Consider the following 19,372-nt stretch of genomic DNA (forward strand, 5'->3'; position numbering starts at 1 on the left):
CAAATATCTGTATCTGTCTGAACTCGGGTCTGAGGAGGACACACCAATTCTGTGTGTTTTCGGGAGATTGTACGTATCGGCTTCCCTGAATGGCCAATCCGACCCGTCGGCTTGACTGATTAGCTGAGTTTGCGTAACGTTTGTGCCGCAAGGTCAATATAAGTGACAGTGAATGCAATGGAAGAGACAGTAGCCACAATAGGCTACACGGATTGGTAAAGAGTCACGTCTCGTTTGTGCCGCTAAACCATTGTAAGTCCCTGATTGGCCAACCCGACCTGTCGGCTTAACTGATTGGCCATTTCATTAACATTTCACAGCTTATGCAATGGAACGGAAAGTAGGAAAAAGCCATTACAGTATCCCACATGCACTTCCACTCAGCTGCCCTTCTGATTTGTTGTTTAGGTTCTGGAGTTCCTTTGTAGTCCCGATGATGACTCAAGACACACTGAGAGACAGCAGGTTGGTAAAAAACACGCGCGCGCGCGCACACACACACACACACACACACACACACACACACACACACACACACACACACACACACACACACACACACACACACACACACACACACACACACACACACACACACACACACACACACCGCACACACCTGCACCAGATGATTGGCTAAGTTAGGTAATGTGATCTTTGATGTGATTGGCTAGGTGCTGCTGGAGCTTCTTCAAGTTGGGGGCGCCGTCCAATTTGATGAAGGAAGGCTATTGGTTCTGGCAGAGAAGGCAGAGTTGTGAGTAGATCATGTAACGTACACAACCCATTGGCAAGACCTTTCTTGCTCCTTTACTGCTACTGTGACGCGTTAACTTGTGGATCAGTTCTTTTGGTCAAGCATCACCATCGTACAGAGAGTACTGTATAACATGAGCTTTACTCTCTCTCTAGCTACCAGATCTGTGAGTTCCTCTATGAGAAGAAACATCTGTTTGACAAGATCATTGACTGTTACCTCAGAGACCCTCTCAGAAAGGTGACCTCCCCAACACGCACGCACGCACGCACGCTCACTTGCTCGCCCGCCCACACACACACACACACACACACACACACACACACACACACACACACACACGTAATAATACCTTAGCAAAAGGTGTGAATTGTTCAGTATTAAAATTGTGTGTGTGTGGGCGCTCAGGTAGCGCAGGGGTAAAGTCCCTACCCATCGCCGTGGAGCTGAGGGTTTTGAATCCTCCGTAGTGCGTCCGGCTTGGCTGGGTATTAGTGGTACGGGGGGCTGGCGGACGGGTCAAGATTTCATACGCAATTATCGCGGGGTGGGCGGAGTGGGTCAACACACAGGAAAAAGAAAAATCATTCCGGTACCTTATCTCGCTCCTGTTTTGTCTCTCTCACTCCTCTCTCACTCCCTATCTCCTGCTCTCTCAGTTCTCTTACTGGAATCATCTGAGCTTATGTTTAATGTGTTTCTTATTTGATCAATTATGCACAGCTGGCCCCATTTGGATCCACTCCCTCCGCTATATAGCTCCGAGATGAGGTCCCACTGTAGCGGGTACCGGCAGAGGTAGAGTCTGTCCAAACGTAGTGTGGATCACTTTTTTCGCCACATCGCATCCAAAAAGTAAAGCGGTCCCAGACACCTACAGATGTTTGAGGCTTTTCCGGAAAGTAAACCTTTTAGGACGGGGTTGAAAAAACTGTAAATCGCTTTTTTAGTCAGCCTGTGCCACTTTTCCCCCTACCCCCTATGGCAGGTGCCAGTACTGCTCCCGATTCGGCTACAATGGGAAAACATGGAGAACACCTGATGTCACACCTATCAGAGGAGACAAGTGGTTGTCTGTGCTCTCCCTAGGGACCGACTGTAGGAGATAGCAGTGACATGGGACTAGAATACACTGGGGATCTGGGAATTGACAAAAGGACTAACTGGCAGAAGAAATGCTATTTTTTTTAAATGTATTGTGTGTGTATCAGGATGAGATCTTCAGCTATATTCACAACCTGCTGTCCATGCCTGGATACGGCGAAGAGGAGAAAAAAACTGTCTGGGATAAAACCCTGCAACACATACAGGTCGGTGCACACAACACAACACAACACAACACAACACAACACACACACACAGTCACGCACACACACAGGCACACAGAAACAGGTGTTAGAAGATAGATAAATAAACAAAACCAACTAATACAAAATCCTGGAGAAATACAATTCCTTCATAAAAGGCTTATAACTCGTGAACTAATTTAAATTGGGATATTATACATACTGCATGTAACTGCGGGGTTTTGTGCAATATAAATATATTTACTGCATGAACATTATGTTGATCTGAACCGCTTTGGTTCAGATCCATGCTTTGAAGAAGAAATAAGAACGCGCACCGACTTCAAAGGAAGGTCAAAGAGTTGATCATTGCCCACAGCAAGTGTCACAGCCAATGGAAGAGGAGAGGAGGTTCATTAAAAAACAATACGTGTATCATAATAAGAATACTGTGCAAATTCAAAGTGCTTTTAAGCTGCTTGCTCAATCAAAATGTTTTCTTTAGTAATGGGTAAGTGAACTAGAAAAGATTTACTGGGAAACTGTCAAACAGGATGAGTGTGTGTGTTACACGTACAAAGACACAGAAACACACATACACACACACACACTTTATTATTGCAACCATTTCAGGAGTTGGTGACCCTTGACCCAAGCAAGTCGGCTGACCTGGTGGCGTGTCATTTCCCTGAGGAAGTGCGACCAATCATCTCCCAGCTACAGGTGAGCTTATGGAGAAGTCTACTTGTTACTTTTATGTAAAATTACGTTATCAACAGGTGCAGTATTTTACCTTTATTCTTCATGTGGTAGTGTATATTGAAGAACCCCAGCAGAGAGAGAAAGTATCGCAGAATTCAAGTTTTGGTATACTTTCATTGTTTCCACTCATTCACATTAACTCTTTAACTGCCAAAGTAATAGTGTAATAGTGGGACGTCACTGCCACTGACACACTGAAAGCGTCAGTGATGCACGTGTCATCTTTCAGCATTTCTCCAGCTCATTTCAGAGGGTCGGTGCCAGGCGCCACCGCTCCAAAATAGAATCAAAATAGAACAGGTTTTGACACGAACAATTGACACCCCTAGCTGATGTAAAAAAAAAAAAGCATTTTGATGTGTCAGACGCTTGCAGTGTGTCAGGGACTTAACAAAACAAAAAAGGCTGACCTGAATTCTTGTCAGCACTGGTTGGCTCGTAACCTTTCAGAGGAAGACAATGGAGGAAGTGGCATTTGATTAAAAAAAGGTCATGAGCCATAAGTTAATATATATATTTTGCATCTCCATCTGCTCTGTCACCCGCATGGCCAATGGTCCTGCAACCCATCTCATGAACCAAGATTCTTGCATCCCTCACTCAATTTCCTGTCTCTCTACACTCTGGTCTGGTCTGAGTAAAAGCTGAAACATTTATAAATAAAACCAAAATTAAATAAAGAAAATGCTCACAGATATGAAATGCAAAATCTAATTTGTTGTAAAGCTAATAGATAGGGTGGCTGCAGACTTGATAGGGGAAGCATAATCTATTCTTTAATATTAGATTCCTGGAACACTGGGATACAAACTGATTATAGAAATCTCTATATTTTCAAGATGTTGCACGAGTGGTTTCTCCCATTCTGTGTCTCTCTGTAATGAGTTCCCTGATACTTTCTGTGGACAGAGTGATTGGTGCTAATTGGAAACGAGTTCCCAAATCTCTTGAGGAGTGAGGGTGTGCATGTGTGCGTTTTCATGCATCTTTTTTCACATTCAAATGTCCAAAATCTGATTGAACTGATGAGATATATTCATTTTTATTATGTGATAATGTTATCCAACACCACCCAACGCTTGGAGAGAGAGAGATAGAGAGTGTGCGTGTGTCCGCGTGTGTGTCCGCGTGCGCGCGAATTGATCTTATCACCCTCAGAAATCTAATTGGATCTTTACTCTACACTGTGACAAACCCAAGGCATTTGTCATATCAACCTATCAACCTACATTTACATTAAATATGGTCATCATTCTGCTGAGATGAATGCTGCTAGCATTACACATCTGTAGTAGAGAATACATTTGTGAACATTTACACGGCAAGTGTAAATGTAATATTAGTGTTTCATATATGCTTAATAATGGGAAATTGTTGTTCTGTTTAATGATGTTGCTTAATAATGGGAAATTGTTGTTCTGTTTAAGGATGTTGCTTAAATTAAAGGACAGCCCCTGCCAACTGCTCTTCAAATCAGCTAAATAGAAAATAACCCTTTGGGTGGCAGTTTCAATAGTAGCCTTTGCTATAGTTTATAGGTTTTTCTATTGTAAATTACTTGACAACCACTGGGTCTGCAGGGAGGGCTCTGAAAGGCACTTAGAGAAATCTTTCCATCGAACTTTCTTTTACAAGTTGGAAGTGTTCAACAGGCCGTGAATTCATTATCCTCTGACAGAAGATACTTCCAGTTGGTAGATCTGTTCTCTGCCCTGTGAAATCTCTCAAGTGCTGATTTGTTGGACTGTGTTGCACCCAGGCACAGCTTCACTGGTGCCTGGGTGGAAAGGCTCAGCTGATGAAGATGATGTCCACTGACTTGGTTGTCTATATTAATGCCATCAGTCAAATGGTAGTGCTTATTACATTTAATCTCATGCGTTGTCTTTCTCTCACTTCTCGCTCTCTCTTTCACTCTCACTCTCACTCTCTCTCACTCTTTCTAAACACTCTCTTTCTTTCTGGTTCCATCCAGGATGACCGGCTGGTTTTCCAATTCCTGGGTTGCCTTCTGGAACCAAGGTACAGTAGCATTAGTGTGTGTGTGTGAGAGTGTCCCAACCTAAAATGATACGCCTCTAGTTAGTTAGTTAGTGATCACTCATCTGACTCTAGTCCCAACATGCATTTTTAGCTGAAGAAAAACACTAGGCTTAAATGTAGGGTAAGTGATTTTCTTTGGTTAAAATAAGTGTTAAATAGCTCTATATTCTGATAGTACTCATTGCTATAGAGTGTTTGTTCAGTAAAAGGAGTCTCCTTGTCTCTCCAGCTCTTTATAAAACAGAAAATGCATTTTCGTTTCAATTTCAGTTTCATTTCCAATTTTATCCAATCAGGATAGAGAACTCAATCAGGATATAGATTAAACAAGTGAAATTGGAAGTGATGACACTAAGAAATGAGCAGGCAAAATTGGAACTGGAACACTATTATTCCAGTATTTTCTGTTTATTAAAGAGCTGGAGAGACGGGGAGACTCCTGTTACTGAACAAACACTCTATAGCAATGATTACTATCAGAATATAGTGCTTTAACCTTTTAACAAAATACTTTTTGTTTTAACCCAAAAATATCACTTACCCTACCTTTAATCAAACTAAACCAGGGCTGTCCTCAACTAAATGAATAATAAGTCGATTCATTGTCACAGGACTAATTAAGATTTATTGAAATATGTAAAATTGTGTTTGCTGCATACAATCATAGAGACCAGCCTTTTCAGGCTGGTGAGATTAAGAACTGAACTTTCTAATGTCTATTTCACAATGGCTCCCGGCAATTATAGACCGGCACAGCTGGGTTATATTTAGATTTAATAAGATGTGCATGGAAAAAAGCAAAACACAGACTGAGAGCAAACAGACCAATTAATCGATGAATTGACTAAGGGGACAGCTCTAATCAATCACAGAAACTATAAGCAACTTTAGGCCATATAAACACTGGAATGTACAAAAGAACAATGCGCCGACATACTGTAGGTATACATGACTAAAATAAAACAATACTTTGTGTTAGTATAGTGAATGTTTGTGCACATGCATTGCCACATGTCTGGTCCATACGGTACAGTACGTCTCATCATATCCGGGTGACTGTGTGTCCTCCAGTGAAGGCAGTCATCCAGGGGCCATCCTGACTCTGGAGCCCGATCTCCATGAGCTGCATGTGGGATTACTCTGCCGCTTTGCCCCCCAGCAGCTTCTGGACTTCCTCCAAAGCTCTCAGCAGTACAGACTGGAGGAGACCTTACAGGTAGAGTGTGGGTGTGTGTGTGTGTGTGTGTGTGTGTGTGTGTGTGTGTGTGTGTGTGTGTGTGTGTGTGGTGTGTGGTGTGTGCATCAAAGCACTTAATCCGCGAAGCAGACTGTTTGGGTTGGCCAATCCGGTAAGCCAAAGCATAAAATCCCCCGAACACCACCACCACATACCGGCGGTCAGACAGATACAGATGTTTGTGTTTTTTTCCCCCGATTCTCGGAAACCGTTGGTCCGATCGAAATGCCATGATTCGGCGGATTACACCTCCGGGTCTTATGAGACACGCACGCTAGGTCCGAGTTTACCGACAGATAGACAGAGATTTTGTGAATGAATAGAAGGATGTCTTTGTATTGTGCTATTGCAATTCCTACCCTAACTTACTTTCCACCACTGTAGAGAGGACATGAAAAATGTCAGTGAAATGAATGCAAGCCCCCTCCACTCTCAAAGCCCATGTTTGTAAGATTAATTTGGCTTTATCTTGTGGCATTTTGGTCACGTGTGTCATACACGTACAGTAAAGACAGCTTTGCCAGAAACAAATATTTGAACAATACATAATATCATCTCTAATGCTGTGTTCACACTGGCAGATACTAAGCTACAGGCTACCATTCATTTTCAATGGAAGCCAGTGACATGAAGATACAAAGATACATCCAACGTTTTTAGCAGCTACAAAAGCTACAACAGCTACAAATAAGTTGAGCTGGCTTCAATTTCAGATACAAAGATACAAAGCGACAGATAGGCTGTGTAGCCTTGTACCTTTGCATCTTTTGTAGCTGCCAGTGTGAACATAGCATACATGTTGCCTGTGTGCATGGGGTCCAATTTTCATTTATTTACGGTGATTACACCACTGTGCGACAAAGTATAGATTAGAATTTAGAGTCCTAACCCTGACCCAACCAGGGTTTTCAAAATGTTTTACATTTAACCCATTGAGAACCCTGGAACGCATCATTTTTAGATTTGAGCTAAAAAGCATTATTTTACACTTTGGCTATTCAAAAATAGCAGATATACTGTACAAGCTCATAGCGCGGCACCGAGTGCCGCGCTATGAGCTTGTATATCTGCCATTTTTGAAAAATCTTGAAAATGTGTGCAAATCTTTGAATATATATATTTTTTAAGCGAACATTTTTAACTCAAATCTTTGCTTCTGGGGGGTCCCTGGAAAAACATATTTTGAGATGGGGGTCCGCGGCCAAATATAGTTTTGGGGGTCCTTGACATGAAAAAGATTGAGCACCACTGATATAGAAACATACGCTTTTCAGAAAACTGTTGCGATTTAGGAGACATGTAGAATCGGCTTCAGGTCTTAATGGGTTAAAGAATTCCCCAAATAGCAGATGTACAAGCTCATAATTCATCCAGATGAGATGCGTTGTTGTAGATCAGCTATTTTCACTTATTTGTCATACAAGAAATGATTAAGTGGTTAAGAAAACGTCGTATCATCAGCTGTCTTGTTTAAATAAAACCTGGAGCATCAAAGTGAGTTGCGAGCCCTATCTTTGTCTCATTATCACTGTTCTTACAGTTAAAGCTCAGCACCAAAGAACGGAGGATGTGCGTTATTTGTTTTTCTAAGAAAACGTCCCCGCCACCCCTCTGTTTCTTTTACAAATAGAACCCTGCTGTCAACCACCAGTCACATAGTGAAAGTGAGGAAGAGAATGATGTCTGTATCATCTTTCTCTCTTCCACTGTGACTGACTTCGTTTCCAGCAGCTACTTCTACTACCCTGCAGTGTACAATAGCCTTGTGACCGACCAACGTATCCATCGAGGGGGGAAAAAAGCAGACTCAGTTGACCAGTAAATTCGTATTAGTGAGGTTCAGATGAACGGGGTTCTACCGTAATTCCTCCAAAGTAAAGTCCTAGTCGCTCTGCGGCAGGGGTGTCAAACTCATTTTAGGTCACCGACCTGATTGGTTAAAATTCAGCTTCATGCAGTTTGGATCAGTTATGCATGCATGCTCCCAAAGCTTTCATTGCCTTTGTTGTTTTTTATTCAATCCGCTCTTATGTGTCTCTGCTACAACTATGAATAGTGTTTCATTTCATTTCTTATGAAGAAGATTGCCTACAGTGCCAAGCATTATTTTTATGATTGGTTTTAACTTAACTGTCGTACGCTACAAGAAAGTTGTGTTGAGAGGTTCGGAAAAATATGCTATTTTGGATAAGATTGTTTTGGTAGCCCCAACCTTTCCATGAACCTTTCAAAACCATTTGAAATTAGCTGACGCAAAAGTAAAGCTAACAAAATAAATTGTAAATCTCTCTCTCTCTGTCTGTCTGTCTGTCTGTCTGTCTGTCTGTCTGTCTGTCTGTCTGTCTCTCTGTCTGTCTGTTTTTATTTCTCGACATCTGTCGTCTCCATAGATAACGCAGCAGTATCACCACAGCGAGGCTACAGCCTATCTGCTGGAACGGAAAGGTGATGCACACGGAGCCTTCACTGTACTGCTCAAGGTATCAAGAAGAACACACACACACACTCTCACACACACGCACACGCACACGCACGCACACACACACGCACACGCACACGCGCACACACACACACACACACACACACACACACACACACACACACACACACACACACACACACACACACACACACACACACACACACATACACACACATACACATAGCAAGCACCCACATTACATGAGAAAACTGGCATGCACGGCACACGCTTAACTTTTTTTGCTTCTCTTTCTCAAAATATTTTGCAGAGGCACATGTATACTCATACTGTACTGTACACACACACAGACATTATACTTGCATTTCCCAATCTTGTCCCTCCTCTCTCTCTCTCTCTCTCTCTCTCTCTCTCTCTCTCTCTCTCTCTCTCTCTCTCTCTCTCTCTCTCTCTCTCTCTCTCTCTCTTCGCAGACACTGAATGCGAAGCTGACTCTGCTCACTGCTGAGAACCAGGGAGGCGAGGGCAAAAAAGAAGGAGAGGAGGAAGAAGAAGAGAGCAAGAGTGAGTCATCTTTGTCAAGAGTAGAGAACTCACTGAATGACATCATTGCCCTGTGCCATCGAAGTTCCCAAAACCTCAACCAGCAACAGAGAGAGGTAAAGGACTGTGTGTGTGTGAGTGTGTGTGTGTGTGTGTGTGTGTGTGTGTGTGTGTGTGTGTGTGTGTGTGTGTGTGTGTGTGTGTGTGTGTGTGTGTGTGTGTGTGTGTGTGTGTGTGTGTGTGTGTGTGTGTGTGTGTGTGTGTGTGTGTGTGTGTGTGCGCGCGCGCGATACCTTTTCACACACAACTATATTCCCCCTCTGGCCCTTCCTATATGAATAAGAATTGGCTTTTGTCCCACAGAACTACATCAACAGATTACAGATGAAGTGTGAAACCTTTAGAGACGATACAATATCGCTAAATAGTGGAACGTCTAAAATAAATAAACCACTCCACTGATAAGGGCTGGGTCTCTGGATCATTGCTTTAAAGGGCAAGACCACTTTGGTAGAGGTTTGAGTTGTGTAGTCACCTTGCCATGATGTAACTCCAAAGGTGGACAAGAAATAAAAAATAATTGCTCCATTGATTAGAAATTGATAATTCAAAATATGCTCCTCATTGACTTACATTGTACAGTGAAACGACTCTCATAGTCACTCTTTTAGCACGTAAACAAACAAAGCTGATTCAGACAGTACCCATTACCAAACCCATTACTGTTTTTTTTTTTAAATACAAATGTCAACTTCCTGTTGATTTTACTATTTGAAGATCCGGATCCAGATCCACAGATCCAGTCCGGGTTTGCTTCCTAATAAAAATAGCTAAATCAACAGGAAGTTGACATTTTTATTAAAAAAACAAACCGTACTGGGTTTGTTGATGCTCTATATTGTCTGAATCATCTTTGTTTGTGTTCATTTACGTGCTAAAAGAGTGACTTTGAGAGCTGTTTCAGCGTACAATGTAAGTCAATGAGGTGTATATTTAGAATGATCCATTTCTAATCAATGAAGAAATTATTTTTGATTTCTTGTCCACCTTTGGAGTTGACATGAAAAAGTTTGAGAACCACTGATGCAGCAACATAAGTTTTGCTGAAAACTGTTAGGGTTTAGAAGACATTTTTAGAATCGGCCTCAGGTCTTACTGGGTTAAGAGACATTAGAAATCAAGGCCAGGTCAGCAATGAAAAGCAGGCACCAGCACAGAGAGACAATAAAGGCTGGGTCTAGCAGCAGTCTGAGGTTTTCAGTGAGAGAGGTTCACACTGGGCCAGAGGAAGGGAAAGCTTCCTCTGGCCCTACTACTGTTAATGCTTTACTGTAAACTGCTAATGCTTTCCTCCACTCATTTCTACTCAAGGGGCAAATGGGACACATTTTATTCTGTGTTCACAACACGACCGTCATTGAATTAGTAGAACATACAGTGGGGAGCTGCTATTGAGATGAGCAGAACCATATACAGTCTGGGTTATAACTCATTAAGACTCGAAACTTTTTTGGGCCAAGGACCCAAAATGTATATATAATTGGCCGCGAACCCCCATCTGATAATGTTTTGTGACAGGGACCCCCAGAAGAGAAGATTTGTGCTTTTGTGAGCTTGTATATCTACAATTTTTGAGAACTACCATTCTAAATCCGAGTTACTGAAAAATGTATGTTGCTGTATATACTGTGTATATAGCCAAAATCTAACACGGATGCTTTCCCTGTTTTAATGGGTTAAAGATACTATAGATCTGTGCAGAACAGCCCTGATGCCGTTGCCACTCAGTCTCTTCATTATTAAATTTCAGTTGTACTGCATACATGACTATCCACCACCTAAGACTATGCCATGTACTGTATGTTAATGTCAGTGGGATCCTCTCCTCTCCTCTCGGCAGGTTCTCTGGTTTCCTCTGTTAGAGGCCATGATGGATCCTCAGAAACTACTGAAGGGACCAAATGCCAAACAAACATCAGAAGGTGAATGCAAAGACACACACACACACACACACACACACACACACACACACACACACACACACACACACACACACACACACACACACACACACACACACACACACACACACACACACACACACACACACACATAAAATAAAAACTTTAAATATTTGTATTAATAGCTTAAATGACCCTTATGCTTTTCTATCACAAACACAGTATGATCTAAATATGCTTACACAGCTAACAAGATGATGCTGTGACACTTTTGGTGCGTTCCTTTACCAAACTATCGCATTTTTGTCATAACTTCTTTGTCTTCAGTAATAACACAAACCACAAACCATCTCTTTAGCTAGAACAGTGTGCGCTCTGCGCACTCCAAATGTCCAAACAGAGATGCTCTCAGAGAGTGCGTGTCAGTCTACAAGCGCACCCAATATGTTTAATAAGTTATCAGAGTTCTCCGGTGCAGCATGATGCTAATATTGTGTGTGTGTGTGTGTGTGTGTGTGTGTGTGTGTGTGTGTGTGTGTGTGTGTGTGTCTCAGCTTTGAAGGAGTTGACTATGAAGGTTCTCAACAGTATGAGCAGCTTCATCCCTCTCCCTGCTATCATTCAGCGAATACTGCAGGTAATGCCACGTTGTGAGTGTGTATGTGTATATTGCACGTGGGTTTTTGTGTGCACATGATGTACAGTTCTTACGTACAGTACGTGTCCTGGTCTCAACGGGTGTGGGCGTGGGCGGGTTTGTTTGTTTCTGTGTTTGCTGGTGTGTGCTTCCTTGATTACCCCCTGCCATGTACCTCTGTATCTCTGCCTCTCCGAACGTGTTTATTTTTTTGTGCCTGTTTGACTGTGCATGTTATTATTCTTTAATTATGTCTCCCTGACAAAAGTACACGCACGCATGCGCGCACGCACGCACACACGCACGCACGCACGCACGCACACACGCACACACACACACACACACACACACACACACACACACACACTAGTGCTCACATTACTCACTTCTCACTTAAAGCCCTACGGGGTTCCACACGAGAGAGAGTGCGCGAGAGAGAGAGAGAGAGAGAGAGAGGAGACACAGAAAGGAGAGGATAAGGGGCGATAGGAGGAAGGGGGGGTAATGACGAGTGAGAACACGAAGGGGGAAGAAGTGGAGGGGAAGGGAGGAGAGTTTGTGTTAGGGCAAGGCAAGATGATGAGAAGTGAAAACTGAGGCCCTTATCCAAACCAGGCCCCCCCCCCCCTGCGACCATTTCACCATACTATTGGGATGTGGTTTCACTCCCAAGTCACATCTGTGGAGGTCACTCTTTTAACCACATGAACGTCAGTATATTTTTGGATTTTTACTTGTAACTGAGTATTTTTATATTGCAGTATTGGTACTTTTACTTAAGTAAAGAATTTGAGTACTTTTTCCACCACTGTTCTGGGCATGTCATAGTAGGCATTGGCGAAAATACACTATGCTAACATTTGTTGAAAATAGCATATAACAAGTTCACATGGCGTCGCGTTGCAGCTAGGTCTGGTCCCAATGGCATTTTTTTTTGTTAGAACGTTCTGTGCCGTTTACGAACGAATGAATTAACAGTGAACTGGAACACGTATCATCATAAATCAGGCTTAACTCTTGCTGTGATATAGCAGTCGAGTGTGTAATTACCTTGCCGTGATGTGACGCAACATGTTGGTGAGATATCATCAATATTTATCACGTCGTATCTTGCGCCGTTGATTAGACAATGAAATCCAACACATTGAGGTTAGACAACACACTCCATATTTGGGCGTAGCTGCATTGGAAACTCCTCATATGGTTATGGCTGAGTCATAATGACGTGAGCGGAGCCGGATCGTCCTAATCGTCAAACAGTAAAATCAACAGGACATTTACATTTAGTGTTTTCACAGTTTTGTGATGTTACAGTATATATTGGCAGAATCTCTCTTCTTTTTTGGCGTTCATGTATGTACTCAAAGAATGACTTTGAGAGCTGGTTCACTGTGCAGTGTAGTTCAATGAGGAGAAATTTAGATTATAATTGTCTAACGACCAGATCAAGATATCTCGCAGAGTCTGCGATGTACATCGGGGCAAGGTAATTGCATCACCCTGACCCAAACCAATACCAGTTGTCATCGGGCTTTAACCCATTAAGGTCTGAGGCCGATTCTTCAAATGCATTCTAAATCAGTAGTCCTTGGCACTTTGTCGTGCCAAGGACCCCCCAAATTATATGTATTTGGCCGTGGACCCCCATCTGAAAATGTTTTGTGCCACAGGGCAGAAGAGATGATTTGTGTTAAAAAAAAAACACATTCAGACCTGCTATTTTTTTTCTAATCATGAAAATTCTTGCAAATCTTTGAATATATATATTTTTAAAGCCAACATTTTTAACTCAAATCTTTGCCTGGAACTAAATATTTTGAGATGGGGGTCCGCAGCCAAATATATATAATTTGGGGGGTCCTTGACATGAAAAGGTTTGAGCACCACTGAAAACCCCCACACACACAGCACCACTGATATAGAAACATAGGTTTTAAAGAAAACTGTTAGGATTTAGAGGGCATTTGTAGAATCGGCCTCAGTTCTCAGCCACATTGACAGGCAAAGCAGCTACAATATGGACGTCTTGTTATTATGCATCTAGTAAAACTGACCGGAATATACCGTAAAGTTAGCCCTCTCTGCCCTGTGGAACACCCTTGTGTTACATTTGTGAGTCAGCTCATGCACAGGCTTTCCTGTTTGCAGGAATCTGAACAAGCTGTTCAGACTGTACTCTACTACTGGTATTATATTATTTACTTTGTTCATTATTTTGGTGTCAGCATGTTGGCACTGGAAATACTGTGTTCTTTAAAATGTGTCTGAATAATCCCGTAAGGGATGGGCTGGGTTGAGGCAGCCAGACGCGAAAATAAAATTATTCATTCATTCATTCATTGGTGATTCTGAGGCATTGGCTGCACTTCATTCGATATAATGTTTAGGGTTTTGTGGCCTGCTATGCTCCATTTCCATTTTCAACATTTGAAATCATTGAGTTTGATTTCATTATCATGAAATAATCATATAATAGAATAGAAATAGAATAGTTCCTTTGGGGTGTTTTTTTTTTTGTCACTGGATATTTACAAATACGTGAAATTTGTCCTCTGCATTTACCCCTCCTATAACTAGGAGCGGTGAGCAGCCGTTCTGCTGCGCTCGGGAGCAATTAGGGGTTAAAAGTGTTGCTCAGGGACACACATTGACACATTGCTGGCATGGCCTGGAATCGAACTTGTGACAACCTGGCGTCCCAGACGGGCTCACTAACCTCTCAGCTATGGCCGCCAGTTTATCTTCATTAATATATACAGAGCACTGTATATGTAATGTTTTAAATTGCTCAACATAGGAAATGGGCATATACACACTTGCACACACATTCTTAACACATTAACCGCCAAGAACGTAGTCCTACGGTCCATTAAATCCAACTGTTAAGCGCCGAGACCGTAGCCCTACGGTCCGGGTGCTTTTTCCTTTTTTTCGATTTTTCTTTTTTTTTTTTTTTTAATTTTCGACACGGACACGGAGTGTAACACCACCGGAAACGGAACTATTTGCGATCCGGTTTTGCCGTTCCCGCCATTTTCTCCTTGTAGTTTTTTCTCCTCGGTGATCACTGTTTAACATAAACCGTTCTAACTACAACATGGCGGCTCCGTTTGACACGTGGTTTTCACTGCTCGAACCAGGCAGATGTCTGTGATGTAAACAAACAGTGCAGAGCTCAATCTTACGGATTTTAACAAGGTCTATGGCGACGTGAAAAAAACAAAAAACAACAATAAAACCTTGGCACTGGTGAGTACATTATGAGATTAACCTCTGGCGGTGGAAGTGTTAATCATGCAGTAATCTAATTGAAATTGCTTTTAAATGCACGTATCAACAGGAAGTTTACAGCTAATTAAACAGCAGAAACTAAATGTGTACTTCCATGACCACATGTACTTTTATGAGCTACACAGTTTAAGATACACTATGTTCTATTGCACCATTCATTTGGAAATACCTTGGGGATGAAGAACTGAAATATGTTTGTGTATTTTGACCTCTCCTTATAAAGATGAAAGATTCTATTCTAAGTAGCATGGAAGATGTTGAAATCCTGCTATTTCAAAGTAATTGGACTCATTTTAAATTCTAGCGAATTATTATACCTCTAGTCATATACTGTATATCATTAGATATTCGTATAATTATCATCATCTATTAATTATGATCAATTATAATACTATAATGAATGTATTGTTTTGTATTTTGTATGTATATGTTTTAATCCGTCTTTCTCCTTGTTTGTGTGTGTGTGTGTGTGTGTGTGTGTGTGTGTGTGTGTGTGTGTGTGTGTGTGTGTGTGTGTGTGTGTATTGTGTTTCTCAGGACCCAGTATATGGAAAAGGGAAGCTGGCAGAAATCCAAGGCCTAATCTTGGGCATGCTGGAGACTTTTAACTACGAACAGGTACCCAACCGTGTGTGTGTGTTATATTATTATACTGTGTGTTTCTTACTACTTAAGCTAAAGGCTAGCATGCATTATTTAGCTTGCCCATGCTGTAGCACTCCCGAAGCATATCATTAGCTGCTAATTGCTTCATACACACACTCAATTATACATGATTCTTTTGGACTCACGGTTCTACGCTGCTTATGAACTTTGCATAACCATTTTGAGTTTGAAAATGGGGAAGGACTACATTTTCTTCTTTTTAAATGGTTCTGTCTAAAGTCCAAGGGCTGTTGAGATTTGCCATCTTCTTATTGAGAATTTAATGTACTTTCCTGCAGCCGGCAGAAAGAAAACTTTCTCCCCACCCAACGATAATGTCCGCATTATCGTCGTGTGAGTTTATGGTACATTTCCTGATTCTAACTAGCAGTCCTATATCATTTGCATATCATGTAAAGCCTAACAGATAGACTTTGAATAGATAGATGGATAGATAGATAGATATAGACCTTTAAGTTAGTAAGTTAGTTAGTTAGACCTTTATTGATCATAGCAACACAGTGGTAGGCATGAAAAAAATAGGACAGATAGAGGTAAGAGTGGATAGATTGACTAAAGTCTGACTTAGCCATCTGCACATGGTCTGAGAGGCGTTTGAACTAGTATATTTCTCTGTACGCGCTATTTCCTCCAGCTGAAGCAAGAAGCGACTGGTGATTCCATGTGTGTCAGAGGAGTCATGTGGTTTCACTAACATCCCTAGGCAGTGCTGCCTAGAGATTTTGCGAGAGAAATAAGCAACCAGGTCTATGAAAACAAGCCCAAATGAAGCGCCTATATGAGCACTACATGCTCTACACTATTTTTCTGCTATTTGAAAATAGCGATGCGTTGTGAGCTTGTAGATCTGCTATTTTCCAAAACATCTTGGGAAAAAGGTGAAGAATTGTTAAGATTTTTTAAACATTTTAACAACACAAATCTGGTACCGGGGGATCCCTGGCACAAAATGTTTTCAGATGGGGATACACGGGCAAGCCCTAATATCTACCCTACAGTATACTCTTTGGAAACAAGCCCAAAAAAACGCAACCCGCAACTACCAATATTTACAAGCAACTTTACAGGAAAACAAGCCCAAATTTGCTTATAATAAGCAGACATGGCAATACTGTCCCTAGACCAACCAGTAGGAGTCAGCAGTGACAAGACTGCACACAAGTGTATGGGGAAATAAGGGAATGACTAAATTGGGAGAAAAGGGGACATTTTGGGTCAATTACAATTATCTCAGACTATACTGTTCCTATGACTTCTGATGGTTTTGTGGACGTTTATCATCCGAGATAGCCTACAGTAGTTTTCTGCATTGGTGCTCTAAAAGGCAAGTCCCATTACATTCCGTGAATTTGAAAATGTCATTGAGCAAATGTACACCAGTGTGATATCACACTGGTGTAATAGAGTTTTACGCCCAATTCAGAACAGCAGTGCCACGAGAGAGAGGGAGAGAGAGAGAGGATATAGTATAGAGAGACAGGACCACGGTCAAAGAGGTGAGACACACAAGACTTGACGCCGGGGGTCAGATTCGAACCCAGGTCTTCCCAACTCAAAAGCATATTGTCAGCTCAATAATAAACCTAATGTATGGTGGTGTTATGTTAATCTGTTCAGAAGTTATGTGCTTTTTTGTGTACGGGGTCACACAGCCATTACCACAACCCCTTTTGGCCAATCCGTGTGAAAAAATGTCTTGGCCCATGACAAACCTTTCCACCAGATTTTGTGCAAATTCATTAATAACTGCTTAGGATATCCTGCTAACAGACAGACAAACAGACAGGGTTGAAAACATTATGTCCTTGGCAGGGCTAACAACACTAAAAACATTTAAAACTTTAAATAAAAAAAACTTCTTTCAGTTTGAGGAGGTTAATTGTGAAAATAAGGAGTAAGAAGACTGAAGAACAAACGATATATTATTATACAGAGAGTAAGGAGAGGGAGTAGATGAAGTATTTATTACACATTTTCTCACTAGAGAGAAAAGACTATAAGCCACTGTGATACCTTCATCCTGATTAAAACCATGGGGATAGGTCATAGAGATAGAGAGAGAGAGAGAGAGAGACAGGTGAAGGTGGAGAAAGAAAGGTTAAGGAGAGATAAGTAGGGAGGACTGGAGGCAAAGAAGATCAGAGACCTGTAGACGCACGTGCGCGCACGCACGCACACGCACCCACCCACACACACACACACACACACACACAAATATGCAGAACCTACTATTCAGGTCAGCCAAGGTAATGTGGCTTTTCTACGTAACTTCGACAACTGTATCCACGTAATGCTTCATTAATGCTTTGTTGTACGGCGGTGTCGCTCACCATAAATAGCAGATCTACAAGCTCACAACACAACGCCCCTATCTGCTTCTCTCCACGTGCCAGATCAAATATTATTTCACGCCATTTCATCACTCTTATTGGTTAAGGCGAGAGGACGTCAGGCTCGGGTCGTTTCTAGGAGAGGAGAACACCGTTGCTAATGATAGCAGCAGCGGTGGGTAGCGGAGCACACTTGTTTTCGTGGGTGTGCCACTTAAAAGGAAAACTGCCTCCTCATGCATTATTCCTTTGATCTCGGACACTTGGAGCCAAAACTCTGGAGCAGAAAGAACTCCCTCCCTGGAACGGGAATGCTCTCCCAAAGACCAGGCGGCTCTTACCAGAGCAGCTCCATAGACGCCTAAATGAAAAGCAGTACAATTAGGGCTGCAACTATTGATTATCTTCCTAGCAGTGGTGGACTTACTTAAGTAAAAGTACCGATACTGCAATGTAGAAATATTGGTATCAAAATGTACTTAAAGAACCAAAAGTAGAAAGTACTCATTATGCAGAATGTCCTGTTTCACCAGTTTTCAAATGTATAAAAATCTTTTGAAAATAGCAGATCTAAAAGCTCACAATGCGTCGCATTCCTAGCCATTATTTTATTGATTGCTATTTAGATTCATTGAACAGTAGAGAATTGAATAATCTTGAAGCGCTTTTTTAATCTAACTATATAAATGGCGAGCAACTTCCGCACCCTCGGTGTCCACACCCCACAGCTCTGTTATCGACTAAACAACGCACCGCCAGACCACATGTCGGCAACTGACTCGCCACGGCGGCCGCGCTGAATTTACGCCCCGCGTAGGGGACATCTCACTGCTAACTACACCTTTTCCACCGCGCAACATAATTAATTCTACTCACCAAATGTCGGACAAAACGGAAGGGGAGGCAGCTTCGTACCGCTTACCGTGCGCACGACCTCATCACCACAACAGCACGCAGCCGCTGCGGGTGTTTTTTTCCTTTTTTTCCAAACTTTTTTTTTGGTCACCATTTTCTCCAGGCACCATTTCTGGTGTAACGTCGGGTGTTTCTTTTCACCAGCCAATCACCTTTCACGTTGCCACGTCCGTTGCCACGTCGCGCTGACGTACGCTAAACAAGCGCTGCCGTGCGCACAATGCAAACGAGCCCAAAGGCGCGCAAAAATAAGCCGACCATTGCTTAGACACAAAGTCAGACCTGGCAACGCAGCCTACGCCAATCATGTGTGAGAGATCTACAAGCTATGGGGCAGAGACGCCACCGTATCTTAGCAACAACTACAGCGCTCACTCTCATTGGTCGTGTCACGCTAAGAGCAGTCTCCAGACAATGGCATCGCAGACAGCTTGCTGTTACTGCTGTAGCCATCACAGGCAGTTGCAGCACGACGGACAGGGCGCTGTGATAGCTGCCATGTCG

At 42.2% G+C, this 19,372-nt stretch overlaps 1 protein-coding gene across 3 annotated transcripts in view; it reads left to right on the forward strand.

The window, feature by feature from the left end:
- vps8 (VPS8 subunit of CORVET complex) overlaps nucleotides 1–19,372 on the forward strand; it is an 87,667-nt gene that overhangs the window by 53,586 nt on the left and 14,709 nt on the right. For all 3 annotated transcript variants that reach the window (XM_084075339.1, XM_084075340.1, XM_084075341.1), the window contains exons 29-40: nucleotides 409–465; nucleotides 675–757; nucleotides 913–997; nucleotides 1,969–2,067; nucleotides 2,677–2,766; nucleotides 4,781–4,827; nucleotides 5,920–6,064; nucleotides 8,476–8,565; nucleotides 8,999–9,184; nucleotides 10,969–11,050; nucleotides 11,584–11,666; nucleotides 15,495–15,575. In XM_084075339.1, the coding sequence (XP_083931465.1) occupies nucleotides 409–465; nucleotides 675–757; nucleotides 913–997; nucleotides 1,969–2,067; nucleotides 2,677–2,766; nucleotides 4,781–4,827; nucleotides 5,920–6,064; nucleotides 8,476–8,565; nucleotides 8,999–9,184; nucleotides 10,969–11,050; nucleotides 11,584–11,666; nucleotides 15,495–15,575 (1,128 nt within the window). The remainder of the gene's footprint in view (nucleotides 1–408; nucleotides 466–674; nucleotides 758–912; nucleotides 998–1,968; nucleotides 2,068–2,676; nucleotides 2,767–4,780; nucleotides 4,828–5,919; nucleotides 6,065–8,475; nucleotides 8,566–8,998; nucleotides 9,185–10,968; nucleotides 11,051–11,583; nucleotides 11,667–15,494; nucleotides 15,576–19,372) is intronic.

Source organism: Gymnoscopelus microlampas (assembly GCF_963454915.1).
Source record: "Gymnoscopelus microlampas genome assembly, chromosome: 13".
NCBI lineage: Eukaryota > Metazoa > Chordata > Actinopteri > Myctophiformes > Myctophidae > Gymnoscopelus > Gymnoscopelus microlampas.